This window comes from Hippocampus bargibanti, linkage group LG01, assembly GCF_051943395.1.
Source record: "Hippocampus bargibanti isolate YZ-2025 linkage group LG01, ASM5194339v1, whole genome shotgun sequence".
NCBI classification, from domain to species: Eukaryota; Metazoa; Chordata; class Actinopteri; order Syngnathiformes; family Syngnathidae; genus Hippocampus; species Hippocampus bargibanti.
In genome coordinates this window covers 13,658,568-13,680,280 of record NC_142734.1, presented here as the reverse complement: position 1 = coordinate 13,680,280, position 21,713 = coordinate 13,658,568, and the positions used below count along the sequence as shown (strand labels likewise).

The 21,713-nt window shown below is 41.8% G+C and overlaps 1 protein-coding gene across 2 annotated transcripts in view; it reads right to left on the bottom strand.

The window, feature by feature from the left end:
- LOC148903200 (IQ motif and SEC7 domain-containing protein 1-like) overlaps positions 1-20,669 on the bottom strand; it is a 52,672-nt gene extending 32,003 nt beyond the window's left edge. For both annotated transcript variants that reach the window (XM_088997771.1, XM_088997779.1), the window contains exons 1-5: positions 20,592-20,669; positions 8,256-8,373; positions 8,012-8,179; positions 7,752-7,925; positions 3,770-3,865 (exon numbers count right to left, since the gene is read on the bottom strand). In XM_088997771.1, coding sequence (XP_088853897.1) covers positions 3,770-3,865; positions 7,752-7,925; positions 8,012-8,179; positions 8,256-8,373; positions 20,592-20,668 — 633 coding nt within the window. In that variant the 5' untranslated portion in view covers position 20,669. The remainder of the gene's footprint in view (positions 1-3,769; positions 3,866-7,751; positions 7,926-8,011; positions 8,180-8,255; positions 8,374-20,591) is intronic.
- Positions 20,670-21,713: the final 1,044 nt, after the last annotated feature.

Here is a 21,713-nt window from a genome sequence, read left to right as displayed (position 1 = left end):
CCAAAATTCAGATGTCATGGACGCATTATATCAACCATTTGCAGGAGAAAAACATGACTGGAATCCGTTGTTATCAAACACGTGGTATCGTTATGCTACATTAATTGCTAAACAAAATAGGAAAAGTAATTGCTTTGTTTGTTCTTTTATGCCACATTCTGTAACGCAACAAAGAGTGCATTCAAAGGTATTTGGAGATAAAATGGCTCGAGCTGCGTATATGTTAATATCTTCGCATAAACCTGATCAACATTTTCCAGTTCTTCGCAATGCTTCGAGAGGAGAGATTGTTCCAAGTTTGGATACCATTTTGGAAACTGAAAATCAGGTTATGACCGAGAGCGGATTGAGATTACCAGTATGCGTTGCAATGTACGGTACAGGTCAAAATCTAGGTTTTATAGATGAGAATAGATGTTTATACGTGCTACCGTTACACACCAATGTCACCATTTTACCTGCATCTTCACATCTTTGGTGGTTATGTGGTTGGAAAGTATATTCTTTTATTCCTCCGAAAGCCTACGGTATGTGCGCACCTGTTACTGTGACTGACAATACTTTCATCGTTACCAGTCGTCCAGCACACCATCATGTGAAAAGAAGAGTGTCGTTTATGCCCCACGATTCGATCTGGGGAACTGATGTTCCAGAACAATTCAAACACCATAGCACGGGAAGTAAGGTAATGTTAGCTCTTTTTCCACAAATTGGAGTAGCTAAAAACATGCTACGAATTGAAACAATTGACTACAGGTTTCAAGTGTTTGTAAACGCCAGTTTGGAAGTAGATGAAATGCAAAACACTGAAATTGCAGCAATTAGACAAATGGTGCTGCAAAATAGAATGGTTTTGGACCTTTTGACAGCGCCACAAGGGGGCGTCTGTGCTATGGTGGGTGATACTTGTTGTACGTACATACCCGAAGAAGCGAATTCCATAAACATGACTGATGCTCTGTCTGTTGTCAGGGATCTCAGAGATGCCATGGCCAAAGATCACCGGCCTGATCAACCGTGGATCTTTGACGGGCTCTTTGGGGGCTCTTGGTATAAGACTTTGCTCAGAATGTTTATCCCATTCGCAATTGTGATTGTACTTATTTTCTTAGTCATTGGTTGTATTATTCCATGCTTAAGAACAATGCTAATGAATATGATAACTAATTCCCAGGTGAATTACGCAAAGGTTTTGTATCAACAAATGCGTGAAGGGGACCCAGTGTTGTAGCTAGGGATAGTACACCATGGCCAGAGAGTGGTTGCTCCAAAGAACAAAAGCAAAAAAAGAAAACGGAGAGCCGAGAAGGAGTTTTCCTCATTAAAAACCCTCAAAAATGGAGAGGTTATATATCACAGCAGCAAAATTGTGATAGAGGTTTTTCGCCTTCTCCATGGTAAGTTAAATAATATTAGACGTTGGATAGATGAGATTAGAATGGTTCCCTGTGCAATTAGTATGACGTGCATGCATGAAATCTTTTGGAAATGTATGAACTGATGTTTAAATGTACAACAGGAGGGAATGATAGAGTGTTTATGCACATTAGTAAACATATTACGTTATTTCATGTTTAGATTAAATAAACATATGTTTTTTCATGTTTAGCTTAGTATATATTATGAATTGTGCACGTTTAATTTCAGTCTAATTTAGTTAAATAAAACTATCAGTCTTATTAGTTCAATAGCCGTTGGAAGGAAAAGGCAGCGGCTCCAACTTCAATCTGAGACCCGCCCAACACTGAGTTGCTCGTAACCGATTGGACGGGAAAGGTCGACTTGTTCGCAACTGATTGGACAACAGATCGCCACTCTGTATGTTTAAAAACTTGTCAGAGCGGGAGCTCGGTCTCTTTTGCTCTTTTGCTTTTTTGCTCTTTCTCTTTGTTCTCTGTGCTCATGTCTTCGTCCCACCGAGACGAGAAGTGCTTTCTCTGTCTCGTTAGAATAAAGTAGTTTTTTGTTCACCATCTATTGTACTTGCTGATATTTTTATCAAGTGAACTCCAGACAATGCGCGAACCAGGAAAGACAAACGAAATTTTAACCGAACAGCCCCTGTGTTCAGCGTGATGGTGCTGGAGGTGTTGTTTCCAACTCTGACTGCCTGTGGTCTCCCCGTCAGGAAGTCTAACAGCCAGTTGCACAGGGAGGTGCTGATCCCCAGTTTGCTCAGTTTGTCGGTGAGCTGTTGGGGAACGATGGTGTTGAATGCTGAGCTGAAGTCGATCAACAGCATTCTGACGTAAGAGTCTCTGGTCTCCAGGTGGGTGAGCGCAGTGTGGAGAGCAGTGGAGATGGCATCATCGGTCGAGCGGTTGGGCCGATATGCACACTGGAAAGGGTCATGGTTGGGGGGGAAGGCAGCCTTGATGTGGTTCAGAACTAGCCGCTCGAAGCACTTCATGAGGATGGGAGTGAGTGCGACTGGGCGGTAGTCGTTGTGGCAGGTGGGGGACGACTTCTTTGGGACCGGGATGATGGTGGTGGCTTTGAGGCACGTAGGCACAACAGCCTGGCTCAGAGAGGTGTTGAAGATGTCTGTGAAGACATCTGTGAGCTCATCCGCACAGTCTCTCAGTACACGGCCAGGAATACCGTCGAGACACGGGCCCGGACAAATTAGCAATATGACAAGGGATGGTTTAGGTCCAATTTTTTTCAAAATCTTTGTTTGAGTTTGAAAGAGGTTTTAGATAGAGTTTTATTGTTGTCAGACTGGGCTCGTGTCATCTCAACTATAGTTTTGATTAGTCTTTAACTCGGTTTGACCTGATGGAAGTATACAAGATATTTGATATGATAACAAGTCTTTCAGTATTTGCTAAGATATCACAAACCCAACAAATGATAGATGAGCTCGAAAATAACAAGAAATGAAGTGTCAAGAATAAATGTGCAACGCTCGCAAAAACGCGAGTATTTCCGCAAAACATGGAGCATTCAAATTGCTCAAAAAAATGTCAGACTTGAAAATGGGGATAAAATTCCCAGCCTATTTTCTGAGTCTAAGCTGTGACTAAAACATTTCTTTAAATAAGAGCAAGTGTGAGATATTTGGTTTTCAAATCTCAAAGTCTTCTAATGTACAGGTTGCTTAAAATGAACCCCGAAAATCAGCTCAACAAGTATTTTACATTATGACCACGAGTTAGCAGTTAGAAATTAGTTTTGCTGAAATGAAATGTGATTGGCTGCCAACCAATTCAAGGTGTGCCTGAAAAAAGATGGGACATTAGCATTCGCATGGCCCTCGAGAGGATGCGCGGAACAGATAAGGCATGGATGGATGAATATGACTTCAAGACAGCGCCTTTCCAGAGTGGCTACCTTTCCAGCAGCTCCTCCATCCATCCATTTTCCGTACCGCTTATTCCTCATTCGGGTCGCGCGGGGTGCTGGAGCCTATCCCAACTGTCTTCGGGCACGAGGCAGGGGACACCCTGAATTGGTTGCCAGCCAATAGCAGGGCACACTCCAGCAGCTCCTGTATTTTGTTTTTCTAGTTTCATTCCTTTCGTAACTTTGCTGCTGTGAAATGTAAATTTATCCACTGCGAGACTATAATAAAGACAAATCCAATCCAATCCAATCCAATCCAATCCAATCCAATCCAATGCTAATAGTTGGTGCGCTAACATATTATCACAAGGCAGAAGCACGAACAGCCGTACTGAGTCAAATCAACATGAACTTTGCATTAATGACATTTATTTCATCAGGACTGATTTCAAATTAGCATAAATTAATTGCTAAGAGCTGATACCTGCTTGGAGAAAGAATCATCCATGTCTCTTGTGTCCTCGGACCCCTGCGGACCTGAATAACCTTGATTCTGCGGCTGACGGTCATCAAAGGAGTACTGGACACACAGAACAGGATGACAGATAAGAACAACATTCTTACATTCTACTGTATTTGATTGAATGATTAGTATTGTGTGTGTGTGTGTGTGTGTGTGTGTGTGTGTGTGTGTGTGTGTGTGTGTGTGTGTGTGTGTGTGTGTGTGTGTGTGTGTGTGTGTGTGTGTGTGTGTGCGTGCGTGTGTGTGTGTGTGTGTGTGTGTGTGTGTGTGTGTACGAACGTTAAATTCATGAAAACTAAACCTTGGATTAAACAGTTCTTTTCGCGATACACACCCCCCACCACGGCTGGCGGAGTAATATTCGGCGGAAGAACATCAAAGCACACGACCGAACAGCGTCCCAGCCGGCCTACCTTTCCACACCCCCTTTCTATGAGTGCACACGTCGATCGTCTTCAACGATACTTTTGCTGTTATGGGACCAAAAAGACCCCACCACAGGCTCGTGTTCAGCCGAAGAAGACACAAAACAAAATTACAGTCGAGAAGAAGAAGGAGATGATTGAGAAACACGAACAAGGTGTGCGTTTGTGGCGTCACAGGTGCGCACCGTGGCTTTCATGCGAATCTCAGCCTGACACTTTTTCCACGTTAGGAAATGGTATAAAGGCGCAGCCGTCGCGGGACAGAAGATCAGAATCATCTCGGACTCAGACACACAGGCAACTCCCAGAGACCTGCTCAGCATTAGATGGAGTTTCACACTACGACTTGCTCGACTCCACGCCACGATCAAGCTTTGCGAGACATCTGTGTGTCACTTCCCTGAGAGTAACTTTCTACTACCATTCTAAAAATAAAGAGCCCGGTACCGATATGCTAAGTCCACCATTGCTACCATCCTTCGCAACAAAGCTTTACACCAGGGGTGTCAAACTCATTTCGCATCGCGGGCCACATACGGCCTAGGGAGATGTCAAGTGGGCCGGACCATTAAAATTATACCATACTCTGCTAAAAATAGAAAAAATATCATGTATTTCCTTTGTTTTGATGTAAAGAAGCACAAGAACATTAGGAAAATATTGACATTTAATGAACTATCCTTTTACAAAACATTTCATGAAACACCTCATATTTCCTTAGAGAAATGTGCAATTTACTTTTATCATTCACAAATATGCATTGCAACTGATCCCACTGATTGTACAAAGGCCCAAAACTTTAATTTGTACTGAAAAATATAGTAATGCACTTTAAGATTAAATGAGACTTTTAAAGAAAGGGAATTTTTAAACCACTTACACATACGCATATAAAATCTAAATGTAATCCCTGTAATGAAGAAAGTGTTCACTGTAAATCTGTAAACTTCGTACATGAAACATACATACACATACAATACATACTGAAAATTTATGGAGTTGTATGAACAGTAGAATTCCATCACAGAACTTTTGTTTTGAAGCTGCTGACTAACATTAAAGTGTGGTATGGCAGGCTGTGGGTAATGTTGCTGTCGCTGAGAAGTTTGTCAAACTGACGATGGTTCAAACCTCTGGACCGGATGAAATTTACAGTGCGAACAACCACCTCCATGACGTGGTCCATTTTCAGCGACTTGCGACACAATGCCTCCTGGTGCAAAATACAGTGAAATGTCCAGAAACAATCTCCTCCATTAAGGGCTTGTACTTTGTCTTTGAACTTTGTCGCGACACCTGCTTTCTTTCCGAACATGGATCACGCGCCGTCTGTAGCCAGGCTGACAACGCGGCACCGGTCCACTCCAACTCTGTCCAATACAGCAACGACAGAGCCGAAAATGTCCTTGGCTGTTGTGGTGTCCATCATTGGCACCAACTCAAGAAACTCTTCAGTAACAGTCAATGTCTCATCAACTCCTCGAATAAATATGGCCAGTTGGGCCACGTCTGTGATGTCAGTGCTCTCGTCAATTGCCACGGAAAATGCAATAAATCCTCTCTGCTATAGTATTCCTCGTCGGGCTAATATTGGCAAAAGCTTGTCGCTTCTCGGAACATACAAGTTCAGCCGCCTTCATCATCGTTTAACGCAGTCACCGTCGAAATGTCGAAATACGGCTTCGATGCTAATACTATTTCGCTAGCAATTAGGTAGCTGGCTTTTACCGCTGCTTCATTGACTTCTCGGCTCCGGAAGAAAGTTGACTGCTGTTTCCTCAGACCCGCCAGCAATTCGTTAATCTTTTCTCTTCTCAGTTGTCCTTGCAACCCATCATATCTTTCGCTGTGATGAGTCTCGTAGTGGCGTCGAATATTATATTCCTTCAATACCGAAACTTGTTGCAAACACACCAAGCACAAAGGTTTTGCGTGCATCTCTGTATATAAATAGGCCATGGTCAATTTTTCTTTGAAAATTCTACATTCCTTATCTACTTTTCTCCGTTTGGATAATGACATTTTGGCTAATGAGGGTGTAGCGGAGAGGCAGAGACCAAAGTATTAACAACGTCGTAACAAGCAGTAGATGGCACATTGACACCGTCTGCTGTTTTGAGTCTGCCTCAGTGATGCGGCGTGTCTTCTAATCTGATGGAACGAGTGTGCCCCTTAGAGGATAAGCCATGAATCGCAGCGAATTAAAAATATCAATTCCATGTCTTTTATGCATTTTTCCACTTCCAAATTATCCTGATTGAACCTCCTTGGGAGCCGGTTCCGGCCCGCGGGCCGTATGTTTGACACCCCTGCTTTACACAAAGGCGTTATTTACTCGATGCTTTCACGTGACTAATGACACCGAATTTGTCACATGCGAGTTGACATCTGGGGCGGGGCCGCCGCTCCCGACCGCTGCCAGCTGCTGTCAATCCCCTAATCACAGATACTGGGACATTTCAACGAGTGGCTGTCACCTCACCAGTGACATGATTACAACGTCTCGCGCCTCCCCAGTGTCTTGGACTTGCCAGCACAAGAGTTTGCTTCGCCCGAGGTGTTTGTTAGCCGCGATCGAGTAAGCTTGTTGCTTTCCGGGATCGCGAGTTTTTCGCCATTTTATTTTGCCTAGCTTGATAGGTTGGACGGATCGCCCCCGCCCACCTTCTTTTTTCGCGTTAATCGGACTCGCGCCTTTTGTTGTAATAAAATCTCTGCCAGCACCTACGGGACTCGAAGTGGATGCAGATGACATCGAGGAGCTTGTTGCTGACCATAATGAGGTCCTCAACATTCAGGAGTTGTCATTTGAGGGCGAGGAGGAGGAGATGGCTGCTAAGTGGAATGATGTGCAGGCTTTTATTGAACAGTTCAATTCAGAAGACTGTGGCTATGAGAATCATAAACATGATGAATGATAATGTGATGCCTCAGTTTCGTAAGACCGTAAGACAAGTTAGAAAGCAACAGGTGTCAATTAAGAGCCATCAACGACCATCACAAATAAAGTGACTTTATTATACAGTGCAGTGTATTTCTTTCATTCAAATACAATAGCACATTTATTATACATAGAATAAGGTTATATATACAAATATTGTCTGTAGTTTTAAGGCTTATTTAGTTGAAAATTATATTTTATGGAGACCTGGGAAAGGATTATTCTCATTTTAATGGTTTCCTATGGGAAATTAATTTTTGGGATACACACTTTTTACCTTACACACTCTGTCTGGGAACCAATTAAGTTCGTAAGCCAAGGCCACACTGTATATTGAAATTTAGTCCCCATTACGCACGTAAAATTGTTTTTTTCTGAAGTCCCCAAAAGACATGGTCCAAACAAGACTTCATAAAGTCTAAAGTTGTGCTGACAAAGCCACTGTGTGCATGCTTGATTCTTTTTTAAGCTGTAAGTCATTTGGAAAGGGTGGTCCCCGTCAGTGATGATGCAAAAAGTGGTCACCAAAAAACATGAAAATGCGTATGTGTTTGTGAGAGTGTTTGTGTGCATATACCTGCATCCTCATGTTGGACAAAATGATTCGTCGGGTCATCCGATTCTCCGAGGCTGAGCTACGCAGCCTTTGGAAGTTCTTGTTCATGCGGTACTGCCTGAACGCCGTTTGAATGATCCTGGCCGCTCGTCTAGAAACAAACTGCCCACCGTACTTCCTCTCCAGCATCTCCACCTGAACGAACAACAGTTAATCAGAGGCCTTTCTAACAGTATGGACTCAAAGAGGGCCACATGTGTGTGTGTGTGTGTTTGTTTCACCTTCTTGTCCTGGAGGTCCGTGGAGAGCTCATAGCTGTCAGAAAAGCCCTTGCAGCGTTTGCTCTCCTCCTCCTCTTGCTTGCGTAGTGCCAGGCTGGCAGGCTGCTGGCGACTCCGCTGAGCCCACGTCAAGCTTGACGCGCTTGGCGGAGACACGGGCGAGCTGTCCTGTTTAGCAAAATCTACAGAGTTAGGTTTGGAGCAAACAACTTGCTGATAAACAATATGGCTATCTTGAAACTACCTGTCCGTGGGAGGCTCCCAGGAGCCCACTGGAGGTGCTGGTGCTTGAGGTGTAAGGGTGGCCAAACAATGAATCTGAAAAAGGGAGAGCCTCTGGACAGCGTGGCTCACCTTCCACACTGAAGACAAATACAGGAGTGGTTCGTTGAATACAAGCTCAATGCTGGTTTGACAGGTGCCATCGATAGTGTGGGTGCATGTCAGTATCATCATTACCATCCTCATTATCATTATCGTCATGATCAAAGACCCGTGAAGATGAAACAGAAGCAAACGTGGGCACTGCCAAGCACACGCAAACACACACACACACACACACATACATACACACACACAATGATGAGTCATGCTGCACAGCAGAGTGTCAATGTGTGGGGTGTCTGCAGTGTGTGTGTGTGTGTGTGTGTGTTTATGTTTGCGTGTGTATGTGTATGGGTGGGTGGAGGTGTGCGCGTGCCGTTTGACGCTTTTAAAAACATGTTCATTACTTTAAATTGTTGTCAGTCGTTAGACTACAAAATCGTGGGGTTTTATCAGAATCCTAATTGTGTTCAACATTTGAAAAAAACACATACATGAGGTGCTTTGACGTATACATTTCAATGTAGTTTTATATATCAAATACACCAGCAAGTACTCGTGTACCCGGTGGGCTTGCCACGCTCTACATTCCAACACAACAGGGACTCTGGCAAATGTGTGTCAGTGAGCCACCGCTTTGTGAGCTCTGTGTTTGTGTGTGCGTGTGTGAGACACAGCATCCAAATGCCAGCAGACCCGGAGGTCTTATCCCCCCCTACCCTGCAGATGGTCCACAGAACCATTCCTCCTTCCTAGGCTCTTACAATAAAACATAGTGTGTGTACTTGCCCCTTTGAAGACTAGCAAGGGAGTGTCTGCTTGTGTGTGAGTGTGAATGATGAGGACAAAACAGCGAAACCCCCAACTGACTATGCCCATTCATTGATGTAAATGACTGGAAAATAATCCAGTCTTAGGTCTTTCAGAGTTCAGTTATCAGGCAATTGAAGTTCCCTGATTTGTCGCTACAACATAAAGCCTCGGGGAATAGATGACATCTGGATGAAGTTCCAGGATACGCTCCAGTATGTCAAATCGATGTCGCCAGAGAGTTTATCGCACATCACCCTACCTTCATGTGCCTTCACTGGCCCACTTCCATCAAGTCTCTCATTGACTTCAAACTTCTACTACTTAACTATTCTACATCAGGTTTTAGTAGTGGTAGTCCACAGTAAGGTTGTAGATGGTGTCATGAAGTTTAAACAAGTCTATATTTTCTCCAGTGGGTCCTTGTGGTGATCAGGAGATTCCAATAGTCCACGAAGCGGTTGTGAACTTGGGCAAAATAGATACAAGATGCCCCGAGAGTGTAGAGATTCTGCATATTGTTGGAGTCCAGACTCCAGCCTGTTCCAAGAGGCTTCTGGCTAACCTATTTGTCGTGATTGTAGTGATTTGTAGTGAAGTGATTTGTTTGTCCTGGTCTTTAGCCTTGTAATCGAGTCCTGTAACGTTTGTATTGTTTCTTTCATGAACTTTTTATTTAGTAATTTCGATCATTTTGGTCTGAACATTTTATTTATCTCAATATGCTATCTTAGAAACCTGCCTTAAGACCTGCTGAAAACTAGCATTTATGCTGTGAAGTCTGGCACATTTTCATTGTTTTTTTTGTGCTGAATAATGTGCACTGTCCCACTAAAATAAAAAAGTAAACAAATCAACTATGTATCAATTAGATACAGTATGTGTTTGTAGAAGAAGGAATTAATAACATTTTAGAGGTTCAATGGGTCAAGATGTTATATAGCAGGTGATGAAGGAAGTTCCAGAATTACACAGCAAATTTGTAAATGTGCACATTAAGAGGAATCTCGAGGTGGACTATTCGGTCTCGAAGAGGATTGGCCAAGTATGGTCCTCAAGACGCGCAAAACAGTGGATTTTATATGTCTCCCTCCTTCCACACACTTCAAATGATCCGCTCATCAACAAGCTCTGAGTAGCCTGACAATGATCCTGTTTGTTTGAATCAGATGCGTTGCAGCAGGAAGACCTCTAAAATAGACAGGGCAATGGTTCGTGTGGACCTGTTTTGGGCAGATTGCAGTGGCGATTGAGATGATTCTGGAAGTTTATGTAGGAATCAGAAAAAAAATTCAAGCTAAGATGTTTCAGGTTGTAGTTATGACTCAAAATGTACATTATTACACAACAAAGCTGTAACCGATGGCACTTTAGAAGTTTGGAGAGTCTCTGTTTGTCTAGTTATTCTGTCACATGTTGTTGTGTTGATTAAAGAGGTTCAGGTAGGCCATAACAATATTGTAGATGTAGGAATTACGATTATTTAGTTTTTTTTTTACAAATCAAGAAGTTCTACACCAAGTTCAAATAGTGAGCAAGCGTGGTCCATTACTCCACTACAAGGTTATGAATTCATGAAAAATGGTGTTGATATTGTACACAATTCCACAGAGATGCTTCATGAGCTTATCATAGTGTTTTATTGTTGCAATTATGATTGTCATAATATTATGCCTCTGGTTCGAATTCATATCCCACCTAGTTTTGTTCCCCATGTTTTGTTTTGCATTTGACTAAGTGGCTCTTTTCATTGACTACCAGGTTCTGGAAGCGCGAAAGAGGTGGATCCAACAAAGGAGGTGTGGAATTAGCCATGTAGAGGAGAAACAGCAGGAGTCAGGATGTTTAGCAAAGGATATGGATGCATACAGTGGGCCGAATGTAAGTCTTCTTAAACATATAACGACTGAAAAACCTGGTGTGAATCTCATAGATGTTTTGGAGATGAGTGCGTTGAGACAAATGGGTAGGTTGAACTACGCCCCAGCACATTCGACACCTTCAGTGATTCCCCACCAACATGTGATGTAATAGATGACGACATATTATACAAAAAGCATCCTCCACTGGATAGAAGATACAGGACGCAAGTGTCCATTTTGGATACAACAAAAAACCTATTCCTTTACCAATCAGAAATCCTTAGGCATGTGCAGACAATCATTTTTTTTTTTTGTTCTTTTGACTTCAAGACGGCGCCGCGAGAGTGGCTGCCTTTCCAGCAGCTCCTGTGTTTTGCTTTTCTACTTTCATTTCTTTCATAACTTTGCTGCTGTGAAATGTAAATTTCTCCACTGCGAGACTAATAAAGGCAAATCCAATCAATCAATCCAATCAATACATAAGACAACACCTCACATCCCATTCTTCCTTCAACCAGAAAGTAGTAGTCTGACACCACAATGATTGCAACTTGGTTAAATCAGCCCGATGATACAGAAGTGACAAAATGGGCATAATAATAAGAACGGGAGTAAATAGGCGTGATGATTTCAACATGATGGACTAGGCATGATGATAACAACCTGACTAAACGAACATGTTAAACATGACTAAATAGACCTTATACCAACATTTCTTACACATCCGGATGATACAAACATGACTAGATATGCATGTTGGGTTAACAAAGAACATTGCTGTAACCTGGCTAAAGAAACATAGACCTGTTGGCACCACCTTGAGTAAATTAACATTCTGGTTTGAACTTTCTAAAAAGGGCAAGTTGTACCAGTGTGACCAAAACAAAATTCATGACCACAACAATGTGATTCAAAGTCCATGATTGTACGAACATACTAAATGGCAATGATAATCATGTTTAAGACGCATGATGATAGAAACATGACAAAATAAGCACGATGGTACGAATGTGACTTAATGTTAGCCCTAGCTTGAATAAATGAATGTGTTGTTATACCACAGTGTGAAAATGGGCATGATTGAAGCAGAACATTTCAAGTAACAGACATGATGGTGCCAACGAAACTAAATGGACATTGTGATATCAACTTGACTAAACACACAACGGACACAATGGTAGCACACGGACTAAATAGGCATGATGGGACTAACAGGACCAGATTGACATGATGGCAATAACTTGAAAAACAGACGTTGTTGGTTCAAACTTGACAATTGGGCATGATCGTTCCAATATGATACAAGAGGCAACTTCACTAAATTGGCATGACAACACCAGCAATATCAACATGACTAAACAGCCATGATGTTACGAATGTGACTACTGTATATGGACAGTGTGACCGTTGTGAATGGCAACAAACTGCGTATCTTGACAAGGCCTTGAATAAAAATGATGCGATCCATTTTACTAAATGGTCATTGCTATACTAAGTACAAGTTTACCACAATAATTAAACAGGCTTGATTTCGGTACCACTCAATATATTTCAAATTTCAAATCACACCCCATTAATCCGGAAATCCAAAATATATTCTGAACATCTTCGGAATATATCGCCGATGTGTATGTGGAACTGTCGCGGCTTGGAATTGAATCGGATCTACATGGGACAGTCTCTTTTCGTCAATGGATGCTACAACTTCATGTTTGCTTTCAACATTTAGCTTGTAGCAGACGTCCACATTCCACCATGACGTCACTGATTAACTGGTGAAAAGGACACTTTGATCCTCTCCTCTTTCATCTAGAACTGCTTCATGCAACAAAGAGGGTGCAGAAAGTGCTGAAGATTGAATGATCTGTGTCTTTTGTGTTGTGTCACAGTATTTGTTAATTAGTTTTTTTTTTTTTTAAAGATGGTGCCGCGAGAGTGGCTGCCTTCACAGCAGCTCCTGTATTTGTTTTTCTACTTCTTCCTTTCCTCTTACTTTCATAACTTTGCTGCTGTGAAATATAAATTTCTCCACTGCAAAACTAATAAAGGTTAATCCAATCAATCTTACATAGGCTTGCACATGCTGCGATTACACTAGACGACATAATACTAGTCTGCAATGACGAACAGCTGTACTTTGTTACGTTATGCTTTGTTGCCATATCGTCCTCAGCCAACACACTCACACTCTTACACATTTGCAACTTAAGAGCAACTTGTGCTTTGTGGGGGTGTTTTAAAGCCCACAAAACACTGCAGAACGCAAAACGCGCGCAGACATATGCATGCGCGTGTGAACACACACTCACACATACACACACAAACACACACACAAAACGGTTCTCCCCACGCTGCAGTAAAACTGCTCGATGTGTATCTGGGATCTGACGTAACAATCTTCCATCATCCACCCACAATCCTCTGTGCAATACTCACTCACACACTCACACACACACACACACACACACACACACACACACACACACACACACACACACACACACACACACACACACACACACACACACACACACACACACACACACGCAGACACACACGCACACACACACAAGCCTGTACATGCGCATTTTCAGGGCATGTAGAGCGAAGCATCATTAGCATTTTGTCGCATCATTCAAGGCAGTGTGGAAGGAAAGTTAACTGAACGGACACCGACAAATGATGCCAACATGATTACAAAATGAAGCATGATTGTGCCAATGTGACCAAATAGTATACAGTACTAATAATGGTACCAACAATATGGTACTCAATTGACTGAATAGGCATGATAGCACACCTCAAAATGGATGTGATTGTATTGCATGTATTATGGTATCAATGTGACCAAATGGGCATATTCACACTTTTTTTAAAATCGCAATTGCCATGCTGTAATTTAATGTGAGTGATTTTTTGTTTTAATCATTTCAAACAAATGATCTTGAATGATTTCATGATGCTCTTGTTCACTTGGTTAGCACATCAGTGCCATGGTGCAGAGGTCCAAGGTACGATTCTGGCTCTGGATTTTCTGTGTGGAGTTTGTATGTTCTCCTTGTGCTGTGGGATTTATCCGGGTACCCAGTTTCCTTCCAAATTCCAAAAACATGTTGATGGAGCACTCCGAATTGTCCCTTGCTGTGATTGGGAGCGTGAATGGTTGTTCGTTTCTGTGTTCCCATATGATTGGCTGTTCACAGCGCCTCCTACCTACCAATTTAAGACAGCTGGTATAGGCTGCGGATTTGAAAATGAATAGATGGCCGGATTTAATGAGGATATTTGCAATATCTTATTGTTTTCTGTTTTTGCTTTTAACATTTTGGTAAAAGCACTCTTGTGCAGTCCATGAAACATGCTAATAAACACACTTATTTTGCCTTGCCTAGAAGATGAAATAGGTATTCAGTAATAACAACTCAACGAAAGAGATATGATGGTGCTCATATGCCTTAATGGGAATGATGGATGTTGTGTTAGCAAGTACATTGAAGCAGAAATTTTAAAACAATTTCAAGTGAAATAAAAGGTGACAAAATGAGATGCAGAAATGAGGACATGATTGAAGGCAATACTAAGTGGTGAGGCTGAGCGACTGCTGGAGGTCTCGTGTTCGGTAGGGACGTTGAGACGGAGGATTTAAGTGTCACTTCAACGCACCTCTGCAAAACGTCAAACTGTCAGTCAAACCGAGCTTAAAATCATCGGTCATCATGAAGGATATGTCATGCATATTTGCTGTCCACCTGTGTTTTTCTTTCGGTTATTTTCAAGGCTTTTATAATAAGTAGGAATTGCTTTTTCAATGTACTTGCCTGTTTGTAGTTTGCCACGCAAGCACGGAAGGCCAGAGCTAGAATTGAATCGGTTACCTAGGCACTCTGAATTCGACACACCAACCAACCACTCGACTATCAGTCCCGGGGTGCCCACGTTCAATTTAGTTTTCAAAAAATGTGAACCCTCCCCTTTTTCTAATATTTAAAACAATTCTACAGACATTTTGCAAACATTACTGTATTTATAATTTAGTACATACAAATGTATCAGATAAGAAAGTCTTTAATAGTCTCACAATGGGGAAATATACAAGTATGTAAGTATGATAAGCTTATATTATTATTGCACACTAGAAACTGATACCCGAATGAGGAATAAGCGGTACGGAAAATGAGATGAGATGAGAAATTTATGGACACCCTAGTTTCAGAATCCAGAAAAATGCATCCATTCAACCACTATTGACTTTATTTTTTTAATTTGCAATGTTGGTATTTTAGAAGGAAAAAAATATAGAAGTTGAGGTCCATGATTTTCCTTTTGTCCACATTAAAAATATGACATGCCAGATATATCCATCGGGCCTTGACTGTGATTTAGATTTTTCAAGATATCTAACACACATTACAAGTGTCTTTAAAAATGACTTCAATTTCAAGAATCAAAAAGAGTTTGGAGTCGATAATAGCATACTTCTTATCATTCATACAGTCTATCGCAGATTGATTAATCATGCCTGTTTATTGTATCCATGTCACTCGAGTGGCATGAATGTGTCCCAAAAAGTGTCTTCGATGTTTTGATCGTCCAACATTGAAAGCATATTTTTAAAATCAAATTCAACGTAGTTTTTATACACATCAAAAATAATTAACTCTTTGACCTCCGCTGATAAGAAAAGTGATCTGTATTTCCGATCATGCGTTTGTAGTATCCACCCTGACTCAAGTGCATCCCTTGAAAGTACATACAAGCTGGGCTGCGGGTTGGAACGCCACATGGCGGTTGCTGAGCAACAGGCTCGTTGCTGACTCAATGGCTTCCGCGGCGCTTCCCAAACAGGCGGCATGACTCAGCATGTCTTCATGAACGCCCACCCATTGCCATCCTCCACCTTTCTCTAATCCCCCTCTTCTCCCGCACCTCATCAAAACAGATCTGCAGGTAGAGGGTCACATGTTAACTCTTCTCGCTGATGTGAGACTGCGCATCATCACATGGACCAGCTCCAAACACTGCTTGTATCTATGACGCACATGTCTCATTCTATCAACTCAATGGACTCAACAGGGATCACAGCAAGCTAATGTAAAACAACGTTACCTGCTCGTAACCCTAACAACTTCAAATACAAATATCAAAATCCAAGTCAGCCTGGTTTTGGAACACAAGCAAAAACTATAAGTATCGGTAGTTACATCTCAAGTCATTCAGAATATAATTTTTTTATTTAGAAACCATCATTTAGTGTCATTGAGAGTTTTTAAAGGCACTTATAAACAAAATGTATTACAGACAGTCCCCAACTTACAAACGAGATACATTCCAAACCATCGTTTGTAAGGTGACTTTGTTCATAAGTTGCTTTGTGATATATTTTGTATGGAATGTATGTTTAAGGCTTATATAAGTATGTTTAAGGTTTATATAAGTATATTTAAGGTGTGTATAAGTAATCTATATTGGTTTGTACTAAAATATAAACCTTTAATGAAATATATGCTCTATAAAGATATGTACATGTACAACCGGAGAGAATATGATGATACATAATCGATGAGAACGTTTCTTCAGCCGTCATCTGTACAAAACTGAAGGTTTCGGACGTTTCGCCTCCTATCCAAGAGGCTTCGTCAGTGGGGCCACAGGGAGGGGTCCCTTGCCCCCCCCAACCTGAGAGTAGGGTCCTATCATAGCTGTGTCCGGCGCCACCATGTCTGGACATTAGGGATATATAAATGGGGCCGATACGACCAGTCAGACTTTAGTTCGCTGACGAAGCCTCTTGGATAGGAGGCGAAACGTCCGAAACCTTCACTTTTGTACAGATGACGGCTGAAGAAACCTTCTCATCGATGGACCACTCCTGTACGACTGAGAGCTTACACAGACGGATGATACATAATGTTAGAGAGAGAGAGAGAGAGAGAGAGAGAGAGAGAGAGAGAGAGAGAGAGAGAGAGAGAGAGAGAGAGAGAGAGAGAGAGAGAGAGAGAGAGAGAGAAAGAGAAGGAGAGAGAGACAAAGAGAGAGAAACAGTATGTATATGTACGTAATAAGATAAATAAGATGAAGTTTAACTTCACAATACAAAATGTAATTTATAGCATCTGTGTCCAAATATTTTTCGACATACCCACCAAAATATTCAAATGTTGTTTGTAACTCGAATGTTCGTAAGGAGGGTAGTGTCTGTACATGTATTATTATTTAATGATTTAATGATATTAATCGTGCTTTTTTGGGGGGGTTCTTTTGCTTCGCAGAAAAACTCTAGCATCACCCTGTGCATACTCATCACATGTTACAAAAGTAAACATGGACTCTTTGAATTGTGTTAACCTTTGACTGCTAATTGTGCTTACTTAGTTAAGAGGGCTAATTTAAACACTCAGAAGTAACAGTAATTGCATTGTGCCCAAAATACTGTATCTCACACGCCGGCTTCAAATTGCATACTCTTATCCAAACTACTGTACTACAGTGATAAAAATGTGCCCTTCAGCAGAGATTTGGCCTGTACCAACCAATCGCGATGATGCTTATTGATGACAATATCTGCCTCAGTGAGAATGCAGCTTTAAGTACAGCATTCTTTGTATTTGTTTTGACAAAATCCCATCTGGCCAAACAAACATGAACAGTCAACCACTCTCACTGCTTATTTACCTCCTCTAAAACTACTGTGAGAATGTTAGGTGCTAAGCTAACTGGCGCTCCAGCTATAAACTGTAACTGGTTCTCTGGAGTCGTTAAACACGTCCTTAACAGCAACCATGCATTGAGCACCTGCTTCCAACATCGTACACACACACCAAAAGCTATTTTTAAAGCATTCAATGAGGCATTTCAATTTCACCATTTGGTGAACTGACTGTGTTTCCTCCACAATAACGTGTCTTTGATGATGGTTATTTTCTACACTCAAATATAATACAAATACAATACAAGACAATACTTTGGTTCATTTTTTATCTATGACAAACCTGAGGTTTGTTTTCACAACTGAGGCACTGATTATCACAAATTAATGTTGAATGCCCATATTTAGGACTTAATAAGTGTGACATATACATGTATTCGTGGCATATACCAGACATGTGATTTTGTGTGCATGTATTGGAAGATTTAGCAGGCTTTAAATGTATTCAATTGTTAAGCAGCTAGTATAAAAAGCCCAGTGAGAGTGTATCAAGGCTTTTGCCAGAAAAAAATAGCTGGACAGTGTATCAAGGCTTTTGCTTTGGCCAGTCCGTTGCCAGCCTCTCACATGGTCACAGCAGCATACGAAGGACATTTGGTCATTTGCATGCCGGCTGGACAAGAGACGGCAGGTTAGCTTAGCGCTAGCTGAATAGTATGAAAACGCAGATGAATTTACTGTATCAAAGTAAGAGAAAAATGTTGGATTCTACCGAAAAGAGATCACACAAGGTGAAGGAAAGTTGTTTGAAGCGAAAAAGCTTAATGTGGATGTGACATTTTTAGGATCGAAGATAAAAGTAACCTTTTTCTTTTTGCTTACACATTTGCCACTGTCTTCATCAAACACAATCAGATCGATTCAAAAACACATGTGTGTTCGGGGAATTATGAATCACAAGTGTTGGAGCACATATAAAACGGGCTGGAAAGAAGCTCTTGGGGACCAGACTTAGTGTAGATGAAGCATGACATAAGTGCACTCCATTTACCATTTTATTTAAAGGACAACCGACGTCTCCGGACAAGCTGTGTCCATAATTTGCAAAATGACTTCAAGTGACTTCTACTGGGCGTATTTTAATAAGATTCCACCGCATATAGCTATATTTTACGTTTTAAGACTCGCGCTGAACATTCAGGAAGTCTTGTTTTTGAGTTGGTGACGAGTCCTCACGTGACGTCAGAAAAGGACCGTCTCCTGACGTAAAAAAAGACGCATTGTAGCGTCTTTCCATCACGTCAATGTATTTTGCTGTACTGGTTTTTTTTTTTAATCGTGTGTGTCCAAAAGCCGCCCGCAGAGGGAGTCCAAGCTCCATGGAAATCATTTATCAGCCTGTGGAAACGGGCTGATTCATTCCTCACAGATCGATGGCCATTTTGTTGCCTCTTTTTGGGTGAGACATTCCCCCCCGCCCGTTTGCCTCAAAATGACACGGAATAAATTCTTTAATCGATTGCAAACATGTATGCTTTCCTCTTCAGAACTATTTGAATCATATTCATAACTGGATGTGTAACAAGAAAGCATATTATCCGAATCTGAAGCCATTGTTTTTATTCTCTAGCAATGCAAGACCTCTTGGCGTGACGTCACGAACTGGGGGCCGGACTTTCTAAAAATGCCCAATTCGCAGCTCATTTTTTTTGCAGATTTTGGACACTTTAAGTCATTTTCATTGGTGTTTTGCATTTGACTAAAAATATCATACTGCGTGTTTTGGGTATTTTAGATGCTATAAAACGTTTTTCTGATGTCAGTTAAAAAAAAAAAAAGTGATGTCGGTTGCCCTTTAAATCAAACTGCATTTTTCTTAGGACTATAAGTAGCTGATTCAAGTTCATTCTGTACTACCATTCAACATTCTAACACAAAAAAAAAAACAAATGTGAATTCTGAATGTGAGTCCAAACTCCATTATTTACCAAACGAAAGAATGCTTTTTCATGAACATCAAAAGCAAAGTTTTGGCTAAGGTAGAGGATATTTTCAGGGGACTTCATGAACCTTACCGAGGTGCATTTATCAATGTCATTGTTAATTTTACATTGAAGACAATTTAAAAACTGAGCAGTTTACGAACCACTGGTATATGGGTTTACGGATAATATTTTAGTCTATTGTGAACCAAATGTTCATGTTTTTCTTGATTCATTCATCTTCTTTTTTATTCTCACAAGGTTCGCGGGGAATGGTGGATCCTCTCCCAGCCCTCTTCGGGAGCCAGGTAGGAGACACTCTGAATTGGTTGCCAGCCAATCCCAGGGCACACAGAGGCAAACAACCAGTCAATCTCACACTCACGCCTCGGGACAATTTTGAGTGTTCAATCAGCCTGCCATGACTGTTTTTGAAATGTGGGAGGTAACCGGAGGACCCGGAGAAAACCCACACTGGGCTGGGAAAATATGCAAACTCCACCTTGGGAGACTTGCGCCGGGATCAACCCACGACCTCTGCACTGTCAACATTGAAAACCAATGGTATGCATAACATGTATGCATAATAGTTCAATTTCATATGGAAACTCCAAGAGAAGTATGACCTATGAGTTCACAGGCCAGTGAAAATGCATTCAAAGATGGATGGGGAAAGAGAGAGATAGAGAGAGAAAGTGAGAAAGGGAGAGAGGTAAATCGCACACACTCACTATGCGCTGTGCACGCGCGTTGAACGTCAGGTTCAAAAACGGCCAAGAGACACGCGCGCACGCCCGCGCATAACAGTGCGCCATCGCAAAGACGAAAACATGCAATTAATCCTCGGTCGCGCGCGCACCACGCACACAAGCAGTGATTGTCGTGACAGGTTTACCCCCCCCCCCCCCCCAGTCTTCCCGCATGCGTGATCACGACGGTGTTCATGAATGTCTTACCAGTATAGTAGTTTATTGTGCGGAATGGCGGGCGTCTTGTCGGACGCGCAGTTGATGCACCACATTGTTGTGTGCATGTGTGTGTCTCCTCCACGCCAAAGTAACACTGAGCGGGAGCGCGCCAAAGCACGAGAAGAGGGAGGGGCGGAAGGAGGCAGCGTGGGCGGGTTATGCGCGCATTCTCTCCTGGACACTCTCCTCCTCATCATCAACATCATCAACATCATCTTATTTTTCTTCATAAATGACATGTTTTTATTCTTTTCTGTCTATCGTGATCCCTTAGCTATCATCAGTTAGGCAAAAATTTGCCCACCGTGGTGCATTGAGGTACAAAAACTTTTAGTAATCCTTGCGTCAAATGGGACGCAGAAAAACCTTGGTGGGTGTGCACTGAGAGGTGCCAGCTTTCTTAACCGGCTGCCTAGAATATTCGTGAAACTCAATGGCGGGCCGTGGATTTCATCGCTCGGCCTTCAGTAGTGCGACGTCTGAATCAATCCAGACTGAAAACATTTGCGGTGTGATTGACTGCAAGACCACTAGAGGGTACCATTAGCCAGGAAATAACTGACAACCCTTCTTAATGATGGCCAACTTTTCTTGAAAATTTCATCTTGAAAATGGTTTTAACAGTAAATCTCCAAACAAATCACTTTCAACTAATTCAGCCTTTGTGGGTTGACAAAACTGCTATAAAATCAACACAATATATTTGCTACCGATACAGTGTGCTAGCTCTGGCCAGTATGCTCTTGTCACGAGCGGCTTGTGATCAGAGTTCGTAAACTATGATTGACTAGTCACTAGCCAATCATAGTTTGTGAAAACTCTGACGTTGATCAGTGCCTTCAAGATGGCACCTTCTGCTGGTTCATGAGTTGATCAGCTGAATTTGGTGTGTTGCAGCAGTATGTGGACGGGTGGGGAACACTGGTTCCTTAAGAGCAATATCCTGCCTGTTTTAGATTATTCCTTAGTCCAGCACACGTGATTCGAGCGATGAACTCATCAGCAAGCTCCGTCAAAACATGAAATGACCATCATCAATCAAATCCGATTTGCTGGAGTAGCAAGAGTTTAAAAACAAAACAAAAAAATGCATAATGTTAAGCAGATTCC